Source organism: Galeopterus variegatus, unplaced genomic scaffold, assembly GCF_000696425.1.
Source record: "Galeopterus variegatus unplaced genomic scaffold, G_variegatus-3.0.2 Scaffold1112, whole genome shotgun sequence".
NCBI classification, from domain to species: domain Eukaryota; kingdom Metazoa; phylum Chordata; class Mammalia; order Dermoptera; family Cynocephalidae; genus Galeopterus; species Galeopterus variegatus.
The window spans coordinates 248,464-272,856 of NW_007727223.1; the positions used below are offsets into that span (position 1 = coordinate 248,464).

The following is a 24,393-nucleotide window of genomic DNA, read 5'->3' on the forward strand; positions in this document are numbered from 1 at the left end:
AATTGGCAAACACTATCAATAGGGCTTTTTTTTGAGAGCCTTTTCACCAGCATACCACTGGGTATTTCCCAAGCATAGGCTATATACCACATGGTACCTGAGATGACATCAGTGGTAGATGCTAAAAAACAGAGCGTTAAATAACACCAATCACATTGTGAGAGGGTTATTCCTATTCCAATTCTCTTTTCATTCTTACTCTTCAATCAAGGAGAAAGTGTCTATTTAGTGCTTGTTTGTCTTTTACATTTATCTAAAAATTTCTAATTTTCATGTGTAACAGAGAGCGAGAGAGAGAGAAGAGGCCTCAGGCTTGGCACCCTTAGCAGGCAACCATGACCACCTAGAATTTAATAACTTTACTTCATTTATATTGTATTTATTTTCACCCTTACTTTCTCCTATTGAGAGTAATACTGATTTTCCACTTATAGTACTGATATGTTTCCTTTTATGATTAAACATTTTTAAAATGAGCCAATTTAAAGAATGTTAAGTAAATATAGTACAGATGGCATACGGGCTATAGCTCAAATCAGGAAGGTGGTATTGAGGCTGGAAGTTTGGGAAGTACTGATACTTTCTAGCCACCCCATTTTGCAGCTGTGGAAACTGAGACCAGAGAAGAAAAATGACTTGCCCAGCTAATTCAGTCGTAGAACCCAGACCCCCTATCTCATCCATTTGTTTGTTTTTCCCACTCTTTACTTGAAAGGAGGAAAAAAAAAAATTTTAAAGAACTCTCCACTGCATAACAGACCTAAGCTGACTATGATAAGTTGCCATTGGCCACAGTGACATAAACAATTTATAACTTCATGTTCAGGCTGAGGCAGCATTGGGGAAAAGGGGAGGGCATCAGGGGTGACAGGTGACCCCTTCATGCAGAGACATTACTGTTCAGTAACGACAGTGAGTACAGTGCTCACTTGCTCAACAGCAAGACCAAACAGAAGTCTTGGTGACATGTCTTACATCACGGCCCTTGTGTCCTTGGAGTTTGCTTTCTATGAGACTTTTTAGTGTTGAAAGATGTTCAAAAGGCAAAGCAAAACCTGAAAATGCCAGAGGCAGGCAGTGGCCCCACTTATAATCAACAAAAACGAGCCTCTGTGGCTGCTTGGAGATTTTACAAAATTAAAACTTTCCAAGTTGCAATTTCAAGTTTCTCCTAAAATGAGAGTATGTCATGTAAATAGACAAAATGGGAAAGCAGTACAGTGTAGCTGTTAAGAAGGAATCCCTGGAGTCCAAGGGGCCTGTGCTCAAATACCAGCTCTGTGATGCCACTAGCTGTGCATCTTTTAGGAAGTTGTTTAACCTCTTTGAGCCTCAGTTTCTTCATCTGTAAGTGATCATATTCACCACGCCCACCATCGTGAGAGTTAATCACTTATAAATTGCTAGGCAAGGAGTAAGTGTGCAACCTTGTTACGCCTTTGCAACATTAAGAGTTTGGGTTGAAGGAGCCCTTGAGCCTTGCAAAAAACCTCTCTGGGAATGAAAGATCGGGACAGAAATGAAGGAAACTGGGAGGAAAAACAGGTCTACTTCAATCAGGCATCTGTTCAGAAGCCCCGGGGGGGAAGAGAGATGAGAACATACACTTCCTGGATCTAGTCTTGGAGCACAGCACCCTGAGCAACAGGAGATGAGAACAATTCTCATCGCTAATGAGTCTGCAGCTCCTAATCAGTGCATGGAACAGAATGCTTTTGCTTAATAGAGATCATTTCCCTGCCTCTTGCCCAACTCGCTAGCAGTGCCAGCGGTCCTTTGTGTAATGAAAGGTGGGGACTTTGAGTAGTGGTGGGATGGGCAGTAGGAGGCATTATTACCCTATTACTATGATAATAGTTTAATCACAATCAATATTTATGAATATGCACAGAAGCTGTGCAATCAGCCAGCAGCTCTGCAACTCGGGGTTTTCATGTTCTTGCCTAAGGACGCTTTGCAGGAAAGCCTGGGCTCTCTCCCACCTGCCCTTGGCCACCTCAGAAACTCTACAGTGGTTCTCAGTGGTCATTTTAGAATATCCATGATGGTTACATAGTTAGATGTGAGGTCTTATTTGTGGTAGGTGAATATTACAACACTTTGTGCTTTTCAAAGTACTTGCACTGTCATTGATGTTTACCTTCAGACTTTGGTAAATTTATCTTGTGGAGAAAGTAAGGGGCAATCTAGGGGGCAGCGTGATACAGTAGAGAATCCTGTGAAGTCAGACACACTTGGATTCGAATCCTAGCTCTACTACTTCTCAGCGGTGTGCCCTGGGGAAAGCAACTTAACCTAGGAAGTTAAGTTAAGAGCCTGGTTTCTTTATTTGCAAAATGAGGAGACAAGTTCTTATAAAAATTGAATAAGATAGTGTGAATTAGGTAAACATCCATATTTTTATATGTGACTATATGTCCAGCATTAAGTATTTCTGTATTGTTTATGAGAAAACCGAGCAATTAATCCTTTTCCCAAGGTGCCATAGCCAATATTTGAGAGAGTGGGAGTGAGAGTCAAGACGTGGCCAATATTCTCTTTTTCATTATCTGAAATTATTTTTTTAACACTGGTTCCGTTTGCAAGCAACTTAGGGAAACCTTATTTTTAAACATCTCCATGTTTAACTCTTTTCTTTCAAATATGAATCAAATTTTGAAAACCAGTGATCATTTTTCTGAGCAATGGACATCTGGTGAGCTACTCATGAGAAATTTTTGGTGTCACAGTTCCCACATCTATAAAAACAGTATTTATAAACTCTGGCCCTCCTAAAAAAGAAAGTGAGGGGAAGTGGCCTGAAAAGGTATATGTATCTATGTAGTGTCGAACCCAGTGCCTACATGGCCCAGTGCTTCACAATTGGCCCAGCACACTATTGATCTTCAGCATTTCAGCCCCTCTGGTGACAGCTCCATCATGCTGTCTGTGATTCCAGATACACTTCAAGGGTTGTGTTTTTCTCCAGTCCTCAGGAAATGTTGGAAGGGGCTTTCACTGTAATTGTCACTTGGCCTCAAGCAGGAGCCACTGAGGTTTGCTCAACTGTTCACCCGCACGCACAGTCCCAGAACATCCGCCCACTCACACATTCTGTCTCACCCAAGCAGTCGGTCCCTCAGTTGGCACTTACAATTTATTCATCTTCCCAAGATGCACTTAGAGCATCCAGATTATGTATTAGGGACGGCGTGGGGGTGGGGGCGGGAGGAGATTGTTAGATTGTTAGGTTTTGTTTTTGTCTCTGTAGAGGACTATCTCTAAACCATAATTTCATCAACCAGAGAAGACCTTGAGGAAGTTACCCTAGAAAAGATACATTCTTCCCCCAAAATGCATTTCTCCACTATAATGTTGTAAATTCTATCATTTCTTTTGTTCTTTTTCAATAATTTTTTGAAGAAAGTAGTATAAGCACATGGTTTAAAAATAAAATAGTACAGAAACACTTGTAATTTTTTTTAAAAGCAACAGTTCTCTGTCCTGTCCCTTCCTGCCCTCGATCCCTTCCTTCAGAAGAGACCCTTTAGGGCTGGCTGGTTCGCTCAGTTGATTAGAGCAGCCTTATAATACCAAGTTCTCGGACTTGGATCCCTGAACTGGCCAGCCACCAAACACACACACACACACACACACACACACACACAACAACAACAACAACAAAAAACAACAGAAGGGACACTTTAAACAATTTTGTTTTGCCCCCGTATCTCTAAGTACTACTCTTAGATTGCTATTATTTGATCGGTCAATCTTAGAGATGATTTGACTCTCTATTAGAATAGATAGAGCTTTGACTCACTTTACCATCTTCCACGTCTCCTCAGCCCTCCTTCTGTTGCAGTTATATCAGTGTTGTTGTTACTGTCTTGGTACCTTTATAATTTTAAATTATACCCATTTGACTCTATTTTTTGTTTCACCCGCAAGATGAGACTATTGACACCCACACTCTTTTCCTCCCCCTGCTCCCTCTTCCATTAACTTCATGTTCTAACATGAAAATTGAATGGCACACCTCTTCATTCCTATCTTTTAAAAATGTAATAACCTATATTTATGAATGTCTCTTGAGTCTAGACCAGTACTGCCCAATAGAACTTTCTGTAACGATGGAAATCTTCTATACCTAAGCTGTCCAAAATAGTAGCCACTAGCCACATGTGACTCTCAAGTACTTGAAATGTAGTTAATGCAACTAAAAAGTTGATGTTTAATTGTATCTTGTTTTAACTCATTCAAATTTAAATGGCTACATGTAGCCATTGGATAGTACAGGGTCAGACCAACTTTAATATACAAGTCCAATTTGCTAGAACAATCTGATTTTCCAGCAGAAATGATAATAATGGCTGACAGTTCTTACCATGCCCCAGATACTATTCCAAGAACTCAGTTAAAAGCTCAACAATCTTATGAAAACTATTATTACCCCCCATTTTACAGAGGAGGAAAATGAGGCATGGAAAGGTCATGTAACTTGTCTAGTAAGCGGTAGTAAGTGGTAGAGCTAGTATTTCATTCCATGCAATCCAACTCCAGAGTCTGTTCTCTTAACCACTTTCCAATACCACCCACATCCTTTTTTCAGATACTTCCATTCTACTGATTAACGATTGGATCACAGCTTCTCCCTTGTTATTGGCCTGAGCAGTGCTTATCACAGGGGCTAGGTGCACTTAGATGTCATCCCTGCCCATTCCATTTCCGCCACAAAAGGAGAGCATAAAAATTGGAGCAGAGGAAGGCAAATGCAGGGACTCCAGGAAATTAGCAGAGGGGCTTACTGCCCAGTCACAAAAAGGTTGTTCCTTTGCCTCCATAATTCCAGTGACAGTGGAGAGCAGCTAGAATGTCCCAAGAGCTTGCCACATCCCTTTATTATGCCCCTTTATGTGCGTTGTCTTTGTCAATCCTCCCAGCAGCCTGAATGTATGGACAAGGAGCCTGCAGCTAAAGGGTTGCTGGGAATATTACATGAGGTGGTCCAGGAGAAACACCTAAAACTGTGCCTGGCACAGGGTAAATGCTCAGCACGTGCTGCCTGTTTGTAATCCTTTTATCTCAAGGGTTGCTGGGAATATTACATGAGGTGGTCCAGGAGAAACACCTAGAACTGTGCCTGGCACAGGGTAAATGCTCAGCACGTGCTGCCTGTTTGTAATCCTTTTATCTCTTTGCCAAGTCTCCCTACTGAGTCATGCTACATTGTCTGGTACCTGTGCAAATGGTCTTCATTTACCTCTAATTTTTTTCTCTTTCCCTGTCACTACTGTTTTTCCTGGAACCTCATTTCCTGAGCTCTTGTTAATACTTAAATATGAACAGCCTTTTGTTTTACTACTGGAGTATTTATAACCTTATCTAGGTGTGGGAAATGCTTCCTATCCCACATTCTTCCTGGATTCTGCCTTGTATACCATTTAAGAGTCCAGACATTTTTTAAATCTGGAAGGAATCTTAGGAGAAAACAATTAACCTGGCCCCCACTGTAATAGATAAAGACATGAAACCAAAGGGGTAGACAGCTAGCCAGTCAATCAACTAGTCAATGTCAAAATAGGACTAGAAATTCACATTTTCTGATTCTGTCTCCTGCTTAAGCCATGTCCTAATCCAGAGGTGAGAAAACTTCTTCTATAAAGGGCCAGATAGTAAATATTTTTGACTTTGTCATAACTACTGAACTCTGCCCTTGCAGCACGAAAGCAGCTATAGACAATATGTAAATAAATTGGCATAGCTGTGTTCCAATAAAATTTTATTCATGAACACTGGAGTGTCAATTTCAATAATTTTCACATATCAGGAAATATTCTTTTTTTGATTCCCTTTCAACCACTTAAAAATGAGAAAACCATTCTTAGTTTATGGGCCACACAAAAACAGGCAGCAGGATGGATTTGGCCCATGGTCTATAAGTTTGTCAACCCTTGTTCTAGTCTATAAAAAGATGGGAACATACTTGATAAGTCAACTCTCAGCTAACCACTAGTGAATGAAACCCTAGTAATAATATTAGCCATTGCTACCAAGTTCTTACTGCGTGCTAAGCACTGTGTCGAACACTCTATATGATGTCAACTTGTTAAACCTCACATAAATTCTTTGAAGAAGATACTGTTGTTATCCTTACTTTGCAAATGATGTTGTAGAAACTGTGGGAGGTCAAATAATTTGTACCAAAGTCGTATAATGAGTAAGTGCACTCTATAACCACACATGGTATAAGCTTGAGTATAGTTGCCACGTGGCATTCACTGGGGTCACGTTCTTGGCTGCATTCAGCAGGTGGCTGAGCCGGGCTGGGGCTGATGTTTGATAAGTTGATGTTTCTCCATGTAGCTTCTTTCTCCCCATATGGGATCCTATCCGCTGTGCTTCTCCACATGGCTTGGGTTTCGTGCAGCATGGTAGTCTCCACATCGTCACACTTTATATGGCATCTGAATTTCAAGAGTAAAATGGAAGCTGTGAGCTCTCTTCCAGACAAGGCTCAGAACTCACATGGTGTTGCTTCCATCATATTCTGTTGGTCAAAACAGTCACAGACCAGCCCAGATTCAAGGGTGATGGAGGAATAGACTGCGTTTCTCAATGAGGGAGTAGCATGCACGTGCAGGGAGCAAAACAACTGATGGCAAGCATCTTTGGAAACAAGCCATCACAGTGCGTACTGGGCTTTGAGTCTAGATTGCAATGCAGGGAACTCTACAGATCCACACTGATCTCCAAGGATCTCTTTCTAAGAGGTTAGGCCCAAGGAGCCAAGGAGAAATAGAATCACAGAGAGGGTCTAGACCACAACCTGGAATATGCCAACAAAGAAGAGAGGAAGTCAGATGGCCAGACCTCTTAACATCGGATAAGTCACATGCTCCCACCTGAAGCATTTTAACCACAAAACAGAAGCATCATACCCGTGTGGGGGGTATTTAAAGCTAATGACCTCACCCACTAGCAAACATAGCCCAGCCAGTGCCCTGAAACCTGACCAATCAAATCAGCCCCTTGCAGGTGGCAAGACAAGGAGTATAAAAACAGTAACCAACACTAATTGAATACATATTATGTGCCAGGCCCTATGCAAAGGGTTTTACATACTGTACATTACCTCCTTTAATCCTTTACATGCACTAAATAAATTAATATAGGTAAAATGCTTAGAATAGTGTCCCACCTGTGGTAAACACTTAAGAAATCCACCTTTTAAAAAAAGTAATCCACACAACCACCCTATGAGGAGGTACTATTATTATTATCGTCATTATCTCTATTTTCTAAGGAAGAAGCTGATGCTTGCAGAGGTGAATTTACCTGGCCCACAGCTGGTGGGTGATAGAACCAGATGCCCAGACATCTGACTTTTGATCCCAAATTCTTATCCCCTATCCCAAGCGCTTACCCACTACACTGTACTTACTACTCAGAGTATACAAAACAACCCTTTAAGCTCTTTTTGTAGAGGAAACAAATACAAGTTCCTTTTGAATTGATGGTGCCTAGTTGCACCTTTCCTAATTGTCCTTTAAAAGTGCTGTAGCTCAAACATCAACTTCGAGAAAGCTCTAGAAACCTCTACCCTGGGTATTGAGTAAAGAGTACCATACTCCAAAGTTCATTCAGGTGACAAATTTTTATTGAGCCACTACTATATACCAAGCAGTGCACACACTGAGGAGAGAAATCTTATTCCTCATAGAGCCTGCGTTCTAGATATGAGGATGGTGCTAGAAGAAAAATTGAACCAATAAGAGATAAAATTATTTTAGGGATGGTGGTGGCACTGAGTAACATTTTTACTAACTGAACTGCCATGACTCAAAAAAAAATTCCACCTGTCTGAGATCACCTGGGTTAGGGAAATGAGGAAAGGAGCAAAAATAGCAATATTAGCCCTGGGGCAGAAATTTCAAAGGCCAAACATTGAAGTAAATTCTGCTAGCCCTTTGAAATGGTGGTGTGGTCCGCAGTTTCTATGCAAAGGCAGAGAAATCAACTCAGAGCTCTTGTGAAGTCAAACAGGCAGGGGTGGAGTCAGCTTGTGCGGAGAATAAATCATTTCCTTGATTGTTTTTTTGTTTTGTTTTGTTTTGTTTAAGAGACCAACCCGCAGTTTCTATGCAAAGGCAGAGAAATCAACTCAGAGCTCTTGTGAAGTCAAACAGGCAGGGGTGGAGTCAGCTTGTGCAGAGAATAAATCATTTCCTTGATTGTTTTTTTGTTTTGTTTTGTTTTGTTTAAGAGACCAACCATGGGGAGAAAGGAAAGCTCAGACAGTTACTAATGCAGTGGTATCTGTTCAGACTTCTTTTTTCTTCCATTTTTGAATCTTATCCACCAGATTTCTGTTTGCAAAAAGGGCTTAATCCACTTTTTTTTTTTTTTTTTGTCTATGCATTGATTTAATAGTATCAAACCCTGAGGTCCTCGTGGTCTGCACCTGGGTTGCTTTTTCCCCTAATGAAGCAAGAGAAGTGGTTTAAGCTCCTGCCGTGCTCCCTATCAAAGCTACACAATGATTAACTCAGGTCCCCTTATTAGGACCAGGCAGAAGAAAATCCCTTAGTCATCAGCATTGTGAAAATCCCAGAATGGTGAGTGTTCAATGAAAAGATTACCTTGGGCACCTGAAAAATAATGGAAAAGCTCAATAGAGAAACCATTAAGCCTGTCTACACACGCTAAGTCAGGTGGAGGGTCGAGGTAATTAGCTGGGACATTCAGGCCAGAGAAACCATTTTGGACCCTCTGCCCTAAGTCAGTGCAGATAATTATTCAAATCCCTCATACATTTTTCCTGGAGAAGCCTTTTTAGGTTATGTCTACACACACACACACACACACACAAGACTTAAATATGACTGGTCAATAAAAGTGGTTTGATTTTTTTTTTAATTGAATAATAAGCAGCTTAGGGGATGGGAAGTCCAAAGCTGTAACTTATTAGTTGTGACTTCAAACCAAGTTGCTTTATCTCTCTTAACCTCATCCCTTCAATGGTAAAATGGGAATATTAATAAGACTGCCCCCAAAAGGTTGTTGTGAGGATTAAATATAACAAAAGCAATACTGCCAACTCATTGCCGCCAGGCAATGTAAGCACTCCAGAAGGGTTACGATTGTTATTAGCTGTTGTATGGACATGACCCATTGAGTGTCTGGAGAGAATGTACATTTAGACATTATCTAAGAAGGGTGGGAATCAGAGGAAACGCCTTCATCCTATAGCCGCCAATGTGGTGGTGCCTTGTACATAGTCAGTGTCCTTTGTTTCAGGCATGTGAAAAAATGAACAAGTTGCTCACTGATAGCTCATCTTCCTAACTTCTTCCTTGGCCTCCATCAGCCTCTTTTGATTTTTGTCTCCTTTTCTAACCTCCTTTCCCATAGTGGCTCTATGTGGGGGTCAGGGGCTCAAGGGTTCATGAATACTATTAGAGAATGAGTATTCTTTGTCCCACCAGGGGGGATGGTCAGAAACAGGACTCCCGGGAAATGAAGTCTGCCTGAAGTCACAGGTTTTACCTCTCCTTTGAGGGCAGGTGAACTCCTGCTCAGAAGAGATGCCAGACTGGCTGTCTGGGGCAAACCCCTCCCACTCGCCTGTGTCTCTTGTGTCCTGGGGCACGTGGCCATGGCTTGGTCCCAGACAGTGGTAGATTGTGTTACCGAATATAGCAGAGGGCACTTGCCAGGGAAACTGCCCTTCTACTTATGCCCAAACTCTGCCACCCCGAGGTAAGAGAATAGGTCTTTGCCATCAGCCTCAAGCTTTTGAAGGCAAGTTCTCCAGTGCATAAGCAAATTGGCAGAAAGTATGTGAGGCTGAGAATCAGCTCAGATAACTGCTGGTAACCTGGGGAGATCCCAGTATCTTTTTACAGCAAGAAATTGCCTGTGGGCTAGAGGTGGGAATGAAACTGACGGTCACCACCAGAATGAGGATCATGTGCTCTATCTCCACCAGTAAAACTATATTCCTAGTAATCATGATAAGAACAGCTACCTTTAGTGCCTAGCACTGTTCAGCACCCTTAATGGATTACCTCCTTCAGTCCTCACAGTAACATTATTACCGTCCCATTCACAGAGGAGGCTTAGAGAAGTTAAGTAACTTGTTCAAAGTCACCAAGCTAGAAAATGGCAAAGCCAGACTTCTAACCCAATCAGTCCTGAATGCATCCTCTCAGCCACTTTACTAGGAAGACTTCTTTTAAAGTTAAAAAAGAAAAGAAAATTACATATACGCACACATACACTTTTGACAACCATTGACAGAAAAAATACATAAAGTCAAAAAATACTATAAAATAAGTAGTGCTTTTTAAGAAACTTGTGTTTTATTCATCAAAACAATATCTACATATAATAGAAAATAGTCTTGTGTAGATTATGAAGGCTGTTGTTTATTTGACCTAGACACAGTGCCTAGTACACGCTCATATCTTCTGGTAATAATTCCAAACCTCTAGTGGGTTGGGAGGGTGTAGTCATTCCTCTCTACTTAGAGTATAGCTGGCAAAAAGGCATATTCCTATGGATACTTAAAGGTAGCACTGCTGGCATTATGCAGAAAAGGGTTCTGATCCTTTTCTGTGATGGCTGTCTGCACCTCCTTCTGGGCCCTGACGTTTCACTCATTCATCCTGATTCCATGCTCTGGAGCCACTGTGAACAAGTTCAATCCTTCTACATTGAATCTCCTTAATTAACTACATGAATATGATGATTTTTTTTGCCATTAGCCAGTCCTTTTCCAGGCAAGATGCTTTCTGTTTCACTTTCCTCGTAGAACACATGTTCAGACTCCCCTTTATCCTCATCATCAACATCCTTCCTAAAGTTCAGTGGCCAGAACCAAAACTGGTACACCATATGTCTCTATATAATAACAAGACCACAATTTACCCTGAACTATTTTCCTGTTATTATGGGATGATTAATAAGACTAAGCACAAGTCAGCAGTTATCAGATAAAAGAACAAGTCTAATGAACCAAAGGCTTGTGCATAGAGAAGAGTGGATGGTTTTCATTCATGGAAGAGCTTGGCTCATCTTCCAAAACTGCCTTGAAAGGAATAGAATTTGACTGGTGTCATTCTCTGGTTTGGAACTGCATGTTAGTGGTAAGTGGAGAGTAGGCGTGTTTAAAGGTTGATCATTTCAGCTGTAGCAAAACTCCTACCAACTGCCAAGCATCAACTTTACAGAGCAAAGGAGGCGATTTCTAGCTGAGAAAAATTATTTTGCCAGCAACTGCTCTGACCACTGATGCTTGAATTCCTCCCATTTTCTACCAGTGTTAATAAGATTGGGAGTTCCAAGGAGAAATTTGGGCTCAGAATACATGAGAGTTCTGGCTTCTCTGCCCTCTGGCTAAGATCATGAGCAAATAAATTTCTTAAATTCTGTGGGTTTTAGTGTTCGCAAATGTAAATGGATATGATTAATAGCCCCCATTTTGCAGGGTGGCTTAAAGAAAAAACTGAAAGTGTTTTGCAAAGTAAAAAAATATTAAAAAACATATATCTGTTAGATAATATTGTATATGGGGGAGATAAAAAAAAAAAGGCAGGATACCTCCTTGCTTGAACTAAATTCTGCAACAGGAATGGAGAAAAAAAATTGGAGGTTGGGAATCATTTAGTAGAAATGGTAACTGTGCTAAATTTGGAAAGCTTTCTTCAAATACCTTTAAGGAACAAGAGTGTTTCCTTCACCCACCAGCTTTTGCAGGCAGTTGGCTTTATATACAACCATACCGGTTTTCAGACTGATCAATACAGTGCTTCTTGATCTGGTCTTCCCTCTGCTTATTTTTTAAGCATCCTGAAGCCAGAACTGGTCACTAGCTTTCTCTCATTCCTTCCCTTTACAATTTTTCCAAGTTCCCTTTCTAAGCCAGGGACCAGGTGAGTCAATGGGGAGATAGCCACAAGCAAGGCCAATATAGCCTTTGTTCTCATGACATTCTGCGGGAGACAGACGTTGCACAAAGAGTTACTGAATTGCAATTGCAATCAGTGTGGCAAAGAAAAAGTGTAGGGTTCTAAGAGAATCTATAATCATCTTGGGTGCTGGCAATGATTCAGGAAGATAGAATTCATTGCCCTCTCAACAATTAACTAATCCATGTGTGTTTCCCACTTTAAAGTTTGTAAAGCACTTTCTCACTTCATCAGGCTATTAGCTCTGCAAAGTACACAGTATTATCACCTTGTTGTAGAACTCTGGAAACCAAAGCTAAGCAACTTGGCATGATTTCCCCAGGGTCAACTAGTTCAGGCACTTACAGAACTTTTATCTGCAAATCCTGGGCTCTTCTACACCACCCTGCTAGTTCATTGGCTGCTTTCTCTTGGGAGATGACATTTTGAAAAATAGTGTTGAGGAAAGAGCAGTAGGGGAAATCACTCCCCTGGGACACATTTGGGTGGAAGCCGTGCTTAATACTGGTTTCAGCCAAATTGCAAGAGGAAGCCTATCTGAGATGTGAGAAGACATCCCGTTTTGTGTGCATCGAAATCTTTGTAGTTCCCACTAAAACTGGAAACCCTCTCTGACCCCAAATATAGCTTCTTGGTGTTACCTGTGCCTAGAGGAACCTGAGTCAACATGAAACACAGAATATTAGACTTACTCCCATAGGTTTCATTTCTCAAATCCAGCTGGTCATTGACTTTTCACAGCTCCCAGAGCTCACCCAGATTTGCTTATGAATTGATCGTTTGAGCTACTATTTGTTCCATGCTTACTCTGTCCCAGAACTTGATGTGCATTCACCCTTATCCACCCACTGAAATAGGCTCTATTAGTATCTCCATTCTGCAGATGAGGTAGCTGAGGCTCAGACAGATGAAGTACACACAGCTTGTAAGTGGTAGAGCTGGTATTTGAACCCAGGTCTGACTCCAAACTCCATGCTCTCAAACACTACACTATCATACTCCCTCCCCAAAAACTGAAAGTAAATTTCATAATTACTTCCTCTACCTCCTGTCTGGGTTTATTAACACCTAAAACCAGGAGCTATAACAGCAGCCTTGAGACTGTTTGAAAGGCTCTGGTACCCCCACCCACAGATACCATCTCCCTTTGGCTTGAGGATAACCACCCACTATATCCCCTCTTGAAAATCTGAGTTAACAGAAACTGAGAACTGAGGGATTCAGTAAGGACAATTTGCAGCCAGATTACACAAAGACTCAAGGTACAAGAAGTGACAGTAGTCTTAGTTGCTTTTCTAGACTGGTGAGCCCTTCACTAATAGGTCTGGGTTTAGCTAGAGCCACTTTTCTCCTTTTTAAAGGAAGGGAGAAAAATGCAAAGCTCTCACGCCAGCACAGAATCTGCATCAGTAAAACTGCTCTCTCTCAACAGAACTGAGGCCACCAGAGATGGGAAAGGGGAAGGAGAAGGGGGTTAGGAAGAAATTGGTAAAGGGCCACAAAAAATGATTACCTTGTATAGTGATAAAATAATGAAATAATAAAGCAGAATTTCAGCAAGGTTAAAAAAATTGTGCCCCCTGTCTTTCGCTCTTTGTACAAAGCAGTAGCTATGGCTTGAAACAAAATAGCAAACAGACTTTATCTTTTAGTACCTTTTTGTTTTTCCTGGTCAGCTCCATGTGCCAGCATATTGTTTTAACTCTGATGGTGATACAGCATTGAGCTGTGAACAATTAAACACAAACACTAGCCTCACTTCCATCCTCTTCTTTCCTCCTTAGGTGAAGGCAGCGTCCAAATATGTGGATGTACCTGTGAGTATTTGAAAATTTGAAAATTGGTGTTCGTGGGTTTGGGTTTTGTATTTTGGTTTTTGCTTTCATGAGAACTTGATGAGGCTGTTTTCATTAGTTGCTGCTAAATTGTATATTCCTGACTCAAGTCATCAGAAAGAGAGAAGCCAAGAATATTTTGTAGTAGACTTTTTTTCACATGAGAAGAGGGCATGGTTTCCTCCATCAGGAAAAAAGGTCCTGTTAAGGGCACTTTCACTTTCATTTTCATTGCATTTCTGGTACGTTTCATTCTGTTTCATCCTGCTCTCCTGCATGCACACCTTGGGAGCTAGAAATTTGCACAATGGTGCCAGTATTTTAAAAAACAAATAAATTCTGAATTTGTTCATTTTGGGTCAATTCTACAATTGTTTTAAGGAAACCTTACAAAACTGCTTATTATTAGTGCAAGCCTCATTAATGAAGAGAGCTCTCAAAGTTCACAGATAAAGCACTTGAAGTTGCCCAAAATTTACATTTAAATTGAGGTTAAGTACTACACATGAATGCTAAAGTGTGGGATTACCTGTGATAAATCAGGATACATTTATAGACAGACTTTGTCCTGCCTATTAGCAAAATAAAATTGGAGAGATTTAAATATATTCCAATAAAGAGGAAAAGAAAATTATTCTGTTTCTCCATTTCTAACAAAAGAGGTGTGAGTCTATTATAAAATATTAAATTTAGAGAGCTTATCTCAATAGCCACCAAGGGTCTTGTATTGAACGTTTCTCATTCTGAACGTGGTTAAGTACCCTCCTTGTTCAAATACTTATTTGTTAAAATTTGTTTTTTTCTAAAAGGATTTATATTAACATTTAAATTCATTTCCCCAGGAAGCTAAGTGTGTAATGGTTTATTGGCTTATTTCTCAAAGGTAGACAAAATGGAAAATTAGAGTAAATTTAACATTAGCATATATTTTGTTTGTTTAATGAAAGAATGTGCAATCAATAATTATGCTTTGAATTTATATAATACTTCTCATCAAGGGACCTCAGACATTTTCATGTAGACAGTCCTCATAATGAAGCACAGAAAGAGCTCACATAACTGCAGCAAGGAGAGAAGTTAAGTAATTTGCTTTCCCGAGCCCCAAAGTACAAACTTTCACTTCAGAGGGAGCAAACTACTCAAATTCTCTGGCTCTGTGTCTCCATCTTTAAAGAGGATGTAATAATACCTAACTCATGAGTTTGCTGCACAAGTTAAATGACACCATATATGTAGAACACTGAGCACCGTACCTAGCACTCGCTCTGTGTCTCCATCTTTAAAGAGGATGTAATAATACCTAACTCATGGGTTTGCTGCACAAGTTAAATGACACCATATATGTAGAACACTGAGCACCGTACCGTTTGCTGCACAAGTTAAATGACACCATATATGTAGAACACTGAGCACCGTACCGTTTGCTGCACAAGTTAAATGACACCATATATGTAGAACACTGAGCACCGTACCTAGCACTCATTAGACATTTCAGCACAGAAGGGTTCATGGTGCTGGTAGTATGATGCCTATACTCTATTACATGGGGCAGAAAGGGAAATAAATTTGCTGACATCCATACTGGCCTTCATTGGTCTTCAACAGTGACAGAAATTGAAATTCTAGACTCCAAACCTGCAAATCTGATGGCCGAGGTCTGATTTCTACAGGCTTCAGAGCACAGGGGAGATCTCAACTGTGTTGTTTGAACAGGTAACCCATAGACAAGGCCCAATTACTTGGAGAAATTTGATTCAGCAATCAGCACTAGTATCAGGTTATGTTAGGTTGAACCACATGAAATTGGCGAGGTCAAAACCTGCAAATATCAGCAATTTCATGTGGTTCAACCTAATAATTTCCGTAAGCCAGGTTCAGATTTATTATAAAGATGATGGGGGGTGGGGAATGAACTCTACATCAATATAAAAGGTGCCCTGATCTGTAGTCATTCAGTACTTAGGGATTAATTATGTTATATTAGAAGCGTTGTTAGGCTATGAGGGAACAAAAATGAATTAGCTTAGTTTTCACCTTCTACGGAGACAGAAGAAAATGATGCAGCATGCCCCAAAATGTGGTACGTTTACCCCTGATGATATATAATTGCTGTTGTAGTAATAACAACAACTACTGCTATAACCAAACCATATAAAGCACTCACTGTTGGCCAGGCACTGTTCCAAGCACTTCACATTTAATCTTCACAACCCCAGTTTACAAGATGAGGAAACTGAGGCACAGGTTAATTTGCTCAGGGAGCCACAGCTGGATAGAATTCAGATTTAAGCCAATGCTCTTAAACACTCTGCCATACCGCAAGATGATTTTAGTTAGTGCATAAACATCTTTATTTCAGTAGTTGAGCAATTATTTTAGTGAGTATTAGAAAAAAATATGATTAGCACATCAAACCCATGATTTCATCAATTATTAATGACTTAGGACAAAGCTAAACTTTAAAATTGAGTTGATTCACATATACTTTTATAGCTAATAATATTATATGTTTTAGTAAACAAATAACAATTTTATAGAAAATAATAGTACATAATACACATGTACACTATATATACATTGTTTACCTCTAGTAAATAATAGTAATCATTTACTTCTGCAAACAAACCCTATGAGGGGGGGAATATTATAATCCTGTTTTACAGCGGAAGAAACTGAGGGTCAGAGAGGTTAGGTAGCATGCCCAAGGTCACCTGACGAGTAAGTAGAGCTTGACGATTCGGTGCTGTCAGTTTGACTATACAGCCTACCAGCACTGGTTCCCAAGAGACTGTTGTGTGCATCTCTCTCCAAGTCAGCTTTGAGTAAGAGCACATTGGTAGCTCAAAAGCAGCCTTGGTAGGAGTGTTTACACCATGGAAATTGGCAAGCACTACAAATCAGGGATTTGCTTTGTTTTGTTTTGTTGTTTGTTTTTGTTTTGAAGAGCTAGTTTACTAGCACACCACTACCTAGTGCTTACTAAGTCAGTGGTTCCCAAACCAGAATGTGCAGCAATAATACTTGGCAAGGCTTTTTGGTTTGTTTTTGGTTTTTTTAATAGAGATTTTCAGCCCCTCAGCTCCAGAGATTCTGATTCAGTAGGTCTGGGGTGGAACCTGGAAATCTCTTTTCCAAAAGTTCTTGATTCTGATACATGATATAAGTTTGGAAACCAAAGGACTAAATCAGTAATTCTTGACCTTGGCTATGTATTGGAAATACCTGGGGAGATTTTATAAGTATTAATGTCCAAGTTGCTTGCCAGACAGATTAAAACCAAATCTCTGGGTTGAGGAGCCCAGGAATCAGTATTTATAGAGCTCCCCAGTTCCTTTCAATTTGCAGCCAGGCTTAAGAACCATTGGATAAATTCATTTCTCAAATCATTTCTAACTCTGAAAACTCTGAGTTCACCCTTGTTGCCCTGTGAGGATTTGGGCACATAGTTTATTGGTTTAGTTCCATGTGGGGACTAATAGTTAGTTACCTTAGAGATTTGTCTCTTAATTATCCACACTAATGAAGAGAAGCATGTCAGAAGTCATTCAAAACATTGCATAATCCCCAAAGTGTATCTCTTTTTCTTAGATGTAGTATTCCACCCTAAGGTATATGTAGCAGATTTGCATTTATAATGGAGCTTGCTTCAGATGCTGAAAACTTGAGTTTCTTGTCTTCAAGCTCAGAGGTATCCTAGTAGGGGCAAGCTAAGATTAAAATGTCCTATTTTTCTTAAGCCACAGAGTGCCTTATTCACAAATTATGTCTTCTGCAAAAGGATGGAGTTAACTACAAAGATATTTATTTATATTTGTTTAAATGTTTCCTAAAGTCTATGTCATAAGTATCTGTCTAAGTCTATCAATCAGTCTGTCCAAGCCACATTTACATGGATGGAGTTAACTACAAAGATATTTATTTATATTTGTTTAAATGTTTTCTAAAGTCTATGTCATAAGTATCTGTCTAAGTCTATCAATCAGTCTGTCCAAGCCACATTTAAAATAAAAAATGTCATTGTGAGATATCAAAAACCATCACCTGGAAGTTTATCCTATTATGTGTAGGTAACAATATGGTCTAAAGCTAATTCATCTAACAGCATCACAATTGTTCAGTCAAGTAAGTATATTTTCAACCTATAACTACAGGTTAGCTTATTTGTCAACAGTTTTTATTTTAACTGTTTTGATCAGAAATCTATTTAAAGTGCATTATACATCCTTCCTTCCCCCCACCCCTTGCCTTTTGAAACAGGGTACTGACTGTAATTTAATCTTTTCTCAATGACCCAGGATCAGCATTGTGACTGTATCTTTCCCCAGTGGCTTCATAGTGACCCGTTCACCCAGGGCCTCCCGAGGTATAGGGGCAGTTTGCCCCTGCCCTCAATAGTCCCAAACCCCAGCGGTTGGTGAGTCCGTGTGTCTGGTGTTGCAGTTTGGCAGCTTTCTCACTCACGCTCAGAGCATCAGGAAAAGTGACAGCTCTCTCTTATCAGCCCCTGTTTCGTACAGCTCCCCTCTTCCCGATTCCTGGTCCATCAAGGAATGGAAACCAAACTTGTTGGAATTAGATGTGAAGCCAGTTTAAAAGGAAGATGGTTTGGAGTGGGGACCTGAGGACTGTGTTTTATGAAAAACTACACATTTTCATTCGGAGACTTTATCATTTTTATTTTGATATTGGCTCCTCCTAAACCCTTTTTTTCTTCTTGATTCTAAAGTAGATTCTAAAGATAGGTAAGGCTGTGGCATAATATAATATGTGGGTTTAGTCATGTTGGCTCATGTTTGTATTGTAACGTGTGGCTTTCAAGACATTTTCATATACACTATTTTAGCTGATGATCATAACAATACTTGAAGGTAAGTAGGGGAGTTGTTATCCCATTTTACAGGTTACATAACTAAGTCAGAGAAGTCTAAATGATCTACACAAGTTCCAATTTGTGGGGGATACAGTAAAAATCCATGCAGTGGGACTGAAGAGCTTAAAAAGGGAGATGGAGGGGGGATTCACTCATTCATTCATGGATTTGTTCACTCAGTAAATATTTACTGAGCACTTGCTATGTGCCAAGTACCCTTCTGAGTGCTGGGGATATAATAGAAAACACAGTAGGCCGAACGAAGTTCCTGTGTGATACAGGAGCTTATGTTCTAGTGGAAGAAAGACAAAAAAAAAAAAAAAACAAGAAATATATAACACAATGTCAAGTATTGGTAAGTGCTAAGAAGAAAAATAAGACAGAGGCCAAAGATACAGAATTATGGAGTTTCTTAACTACCTGGGTGAGATGGACCACACTGATTTTTTACAAACAGAAGTTTTTAAAACTTAAATGAAATGCCCCTTTGAGGACAGTAAGCCTTAGTGAAAAGAGAAGGAGTGGTGAAAATAACCCCCATTGTAGACCACTATTTCTACATCGTGAGTTATTAATAGGTCTTGCTAAATTTGGCTTTGTATCTTAGCTCTAAGATGGCTGCATGTGCCCAGGAAAAGTCCATATCTGCCACATGCATCCCCAGGGAAGAAATGGAAACAATAATAATCTTTCTCAAGTTCCCCAGGTAGGGGTCCCCATCCCTGCTGAGAATGGGGCTGATGTGCGGCTGCCAAAGGGAGAAAAGGAGAGAGGTGCCAGTTTAGAACTGATAGCTATCACTTACACCTCATTGGAGAACATCCATTGTTTCCTATCATAAAACTGAAACAATTATAGGACCATTATGGAACCTGCTCAATCCATTCCCTGAAAATGACTTGAAAGTGTAACACTTGACTACTGTGGCTTTGGGTTGTCCTCATTGTTTTTCAAATTAATACCTTGTCATTGTTTCAGCAGGTGTTAAGAAATGTTACTAGCATCCCAGGGGCCAAGCATTGGCCCTTTGCTTGATAATTGTTTGCTTTGTATGGGGGGAAAAAAAATACAGTCCTACTGTTTCCAAATCCTCTTCATTTTCACCCTGGAAATTACACAGAAGTGTTAACTAACTTCAATTTGCAGTGCCTGACAGTCACGTCTTGTAGAGAAATGATACTTTGTGATCTAAGGTAAATCACAGTAATGAAAACTAATCTTTTTAGTTATTAACAAACATACATATCTACTGTGGAAATTTAAGGGGTTTGTGGCAGCTCTCCTAATGACCCATATTACAGTGTTTTAATAGGTTTCTTTTGTGATAACTTTGATTACGACATCTCAAGCAGTGTGCATTCTGAGTTTTTTTTTTTTAACATCCTTGCAATAAATCATTTCCTAATTGCTAGATGAACCACCTGCTTACCTTTCCAGAAAATCTTATTTATTTTAAAATTCTTCCTCCTCCCTCTGCCCTTTTAAAAAAAATGCTTGGACTCTAAGGCTGCACTGGAAAGCACAGGCAAATAGTTGAATGTCTCCTGAGTGAACCAATTAGCAAATGTCACTATGTACACTCAGGTTAGACTACCCCTAAAGATGGAACTTGGGGACGAGGGGTATAGATTGAAATAAGATATCTTTACTGAGCACTTTCTCATGTTTTTTGAAAAGGAAAAAGGGATTGGGGAAGGCTGTCACCTTTCTAATGAAATGTTAAAAACAAACAGTGGAAGACAGAGTACATTTGGGTATTCTTTTATGGGGGTTTCAATCTAAAGCAAAGCCAGAGAACATCTCTGGATTAGTCAGTGAAGATTTATCCATTATATAAATTTGCCAGGAAAAAAAATTAATAGTAGAAAAATAGCTATAATATCCTACAGTCCCGACTCCCTTCTTAGGCAGGCTTGATTTCTGCAAAGAGCAGGAGGTTCTTATATCAATTTCTACCAGTGAAGGCTGTGGATAACTATACCGTGGCTACAAAGGTATAGCAAAAGCCATGCAGGGTGTGTGGGGGCAGGGAAAAGGTACAGATGAATGGGTTAATCGAGGAAGAGTCGATGTCTAAAAATTCCATTTTCATGTTTCCTGTTTCTTTGCAGAAACCCGGGATGGACGTGGCCGACGCCTACGTGACTTTCGTCCGCCACTCTCAGGATGTCCTGCGTGATAAGGTCAATGAGGAGATGTATATAGAAAGGTTATTTGATGTAAGTAAATGCCTTCTCCTCCTTGAAGACCAAGGAGGAGACCCTCCAAAATGTGACAAAATAAGAGACAGGAGGATAAGTCACATTTTGAGAAAATGGATTGGTCCTGGTTCAAACAAAATCTTTTTCTCTCCCTCTGCCTTAGGCTCTTATCTGTCGTGTGTCTGTTCCGAACCCTCTGGTGTGGCAGTGTCTCAGTCCCAATCTGTGTGATACACAGGGCGGCGCACAGCCTCTCGGCAAGCAGGCTCGTTCCTGCACCAAGCTTGCAAGGCAGCTTTCTCTAACTGGCAAAGACCTTTCTTGGTCATGGTTCTCCTCCTTGCAATCTGGCCTCGTATTGGGGAGATGTTCTCGTTGGGGAGGCTAAGGCCAACTCCCTCTCCTGGGAGTGGTACCTCTCTGACACCAGCTGTGGCATGCAGATGTGCAGTAAATGTCGCATCGTTATCACTTCCAAGATGATTTTATTTCTGGAAGACTAGAAATCCTTAGCCCTTGGTTTCTACAAACATGTTAGAGTTTCTCAGTCACTTGCAGTTCTAAACCGTGGTGCCCCTGCCCACCCACCCTCCTGAAAATTTGTGAAAAGAAGCAGGTATACAAAGAGTGAGTACACTGGGCTGCCAGACCCAGATCAAACTTCAGAGAATGCAGGTTTCCAAGGGTTAATCATTTTCAAGCAATCTTATTTTTACTGTGACTACATCTGCACTGCAAAGCAAGCCACTGAGGCAAAAAAAAAAAAAAGGAATCTGCTTGGGTCTCAAATTGCCTGTTTCTTTCAGGCCAAAGCAGATGGGGTTACCTAATTTAGCCAGATATTTTGCTTCAGGTTTCCACCAAATTTGCCAGTGTAGACCCAGCCAGAGTGCATGGAAGCTGATGTCCTTGTCTCCGTGTAGCTCTAACTGTGCAGCCTACTTCTGTCTTGTGAAACGTGAGCTCCTCCTGTCCAGGTTTCTGTATTTTTAGTGCCAGCCCGAACATTAATGTTTTGGTCTACTATGAAATCCGTGTTTCTATATTTTTTCTGTGATTGTGTTCAGCAATTTACATTGAGTTTTTGTGTGTGTGTGTTTTTGTTCCATAGCTAAGTGAGCTCATTGTTGGCACCGCTCTCAGATTCTGCAGCTTCTGACTTTTATATGCTTTGTCTTCCAGCTCATTTGCTTTCCTCGTGTGTTGAAAGGCTCCTTTCTTTTTTTTTTTTTTTTTTTTTTTTTTTTTTTTCCTTTTCCAATCATCTCCTTTCTGTGCTGGATACCCCTCTCTCCCCTGCATCACCTTTCTTTGACAAAACCCTTCTTACTTTTTAATTCCCACCCATCCTCTCTTGGATTAAAATGGAACTTATCTCTCATGTCAAATGTTTTATCACATTATATCAAGTGGCATGAATTAGAATCAAATAATCTTCCTGTGTACATCTTCTAGCATGACCCACATCCACTGAGAATGCCTCATACATGCATAAAGCTCACCAGCGGGTCCCCCCCTTCTCTGCATGCGTGCCTTTATGAAGTACTGAGCCTAGAATGTCTGGGGCACGATCACCCATCCAATAGGCATTGAAAACAGAGACAGGCAGCACCCTCAGGTCTGCAGTTAGGAGTGTGGACTCTCTGCCCATCTCCACTGAATTAAATTCTAAACCATAAATTTTCAAGAAGCCTGTGGATTGTTCTTTTCAATGCCTAGGTTGCCTTTTTTTTTTTCCTTTGATCAGTATCTTCTGATTCTCAGTTCTGTGTGGCCGTGTGTGCGTGTGTGTGTGTGTTCCCGTGTGAGTGTGTGTGTGGATAACCTCGTGCTCTCTAAAACTTAAAAACATCTAGTACTGAATTTGATGTTTAACCCACAGTTTCACCTGTCACTTGATTGACAAATAATCCACCCTTCTCTCTTTCTTTTTTTAAACCAGAAGTGCAAAAGGGAAATTATTTTTAAGGTAGCCCGTTGAAGGCAGTGAGGCAAATTGTCCTTCTGTAGCTCTTTTTAAAGGCAAGTGTAATTGAATCTTCCTTTAAAAAGTAAGGTTGCAACCTTGGCTAGCCCAGATGGTAATACTGGACTTGCCCTACTGCTGGAGAACACAGGAAAATTCAAGCCCTCCAGCCTTTAATGTGAATTAATAGTGAAAAGAAATATTACTAAGAATATGTTTTTCAGAAAGCAAGTTATGTTTAGGGCCTTTTAAAAATTCACAGGTATCTCCGGTCCCTCACTGAATTCCACCGACAGCATAAAATGGCATCAGTAACATTGTGGGAAGCCCCACAATTTAGTCTTATGTCCCACGTTTATTTTCCCAATGGAGTCTTAGTTGTACTCTCCTGAGTATCTGATTATAAAGGCTTAACCGTTACAACCATTCACTGCACATCACTCCCTACCCCAGGAGGAAAAAAATTTTTTTCAGAAGCTCATTTAAGCATAACAAATTCCTTTGCCATTTACTTTCTTACTTTTCAAATAACCTGGTCCCCTAATTTACGGAATATTGGTGCTAGGCAACCTAACTGATGTATTGCAAAGAAAGTTATTGAATCTGTCATGGATTTAAAACATTTGTCATTTTAAAAACCCAGAGCTTCTCAAAAAGCTTCATTACCATGCAGTCTCAATAATTTAATTCAGTACTTACTGTTTTTCTATAATCTAGCAGCAAAACATCAGATTACCAACATGTTTGATTATTTTCGGCTTCTGTTTCCTCAAGCATGGTGTTTATTCCTTTGTAGATATGCTCTGCAAGACTCGCGTGTCCACTGAGCTAAACAAGGGAGTAGGAATGTCAAGGCAGAAGGGTCTGTGAAACTGCCACCCTAAGTTTCTAGCTGCAATGAACTTATCTTTTAAACATTATTCCTTAATAATAGCAGTCCTGGGTCAGGTTTCTAAACAATTGGCAGAAATCTACCGAAAAGACTTGTTGATTTGGGAAGTTTCTCTTCCAAATTGTTGCATTTTGATAAATGGCAAAAATGAATAATAGCAAGTTAGCATTTTGAATGAAGAAAAAAATATATATCTCCGAGATTGTTTGCTGTTTGGGGGTTATTGATTCTGACTATTGTGTCATTCTCTGGGTTTCAGTTCCTGCTGGCATCTGTCTTTCAGAGGCATGTTCTAAGAGTTCCTGTTGTGGTTGGTTTTAACTGTGTTTCAAGTCTCAGTTTTATCTCAGTTTTATTTACCTGATAAGTCCTTTACGTTCTTGCTATTTGGTATTGTTCCTTCCCCCACCCCCCACCCCCACCCAACCCTTTGAGTGTACCCTTGTAAAAAAGGCTGGATGGCTTTAGTGTGTATTTGTATCTGAGAATGTTTGGATTAATAGATTAATAGCTGGTCATTTAATGGTGCATTCCCTGTTTTAACTAGGCCCCTACCCAGTGCTCTCTGAGCCGGTTTTCTCTCTGCCTCGTCATTGTACTTTTGGCTGGAAGTGGGTGCTTGTGGGAGATTATCGGCATAGCATTTGGGGCTCTATATTTGATGTTCTGCATTTTTAT

The 24,393-nt window shown here is 40.2% G+C and overlaps 1 protein-coding gene across 1 annotated transcript in view; it reads left to right on the forward strand.

The window, feature by feature from the left end:
• The window catches only part of CADPS (Ca++-dependent secretion activator), a gene marked incomplete at its 5' end in the record, with an annotated part of 282,061 nt that overhangs the window by 224,623 nt on the left and 33,045 nt on the right, over positions 1-24,393 (forward strand). The window contains 2 exons of the mRNA XM_008574861.1: positions 13,736-13,768; positions 20,768-20,875. Of these exons, the coding sequence (XP_008573083.1) occupies positions 13,736-13,768; positions 20,768-20,875 (141 nt within the window). The remainder of the gene's footprint in view (positions 1-13,735; positions 13,769-20,767; positions 20,876-24,393) is intronic.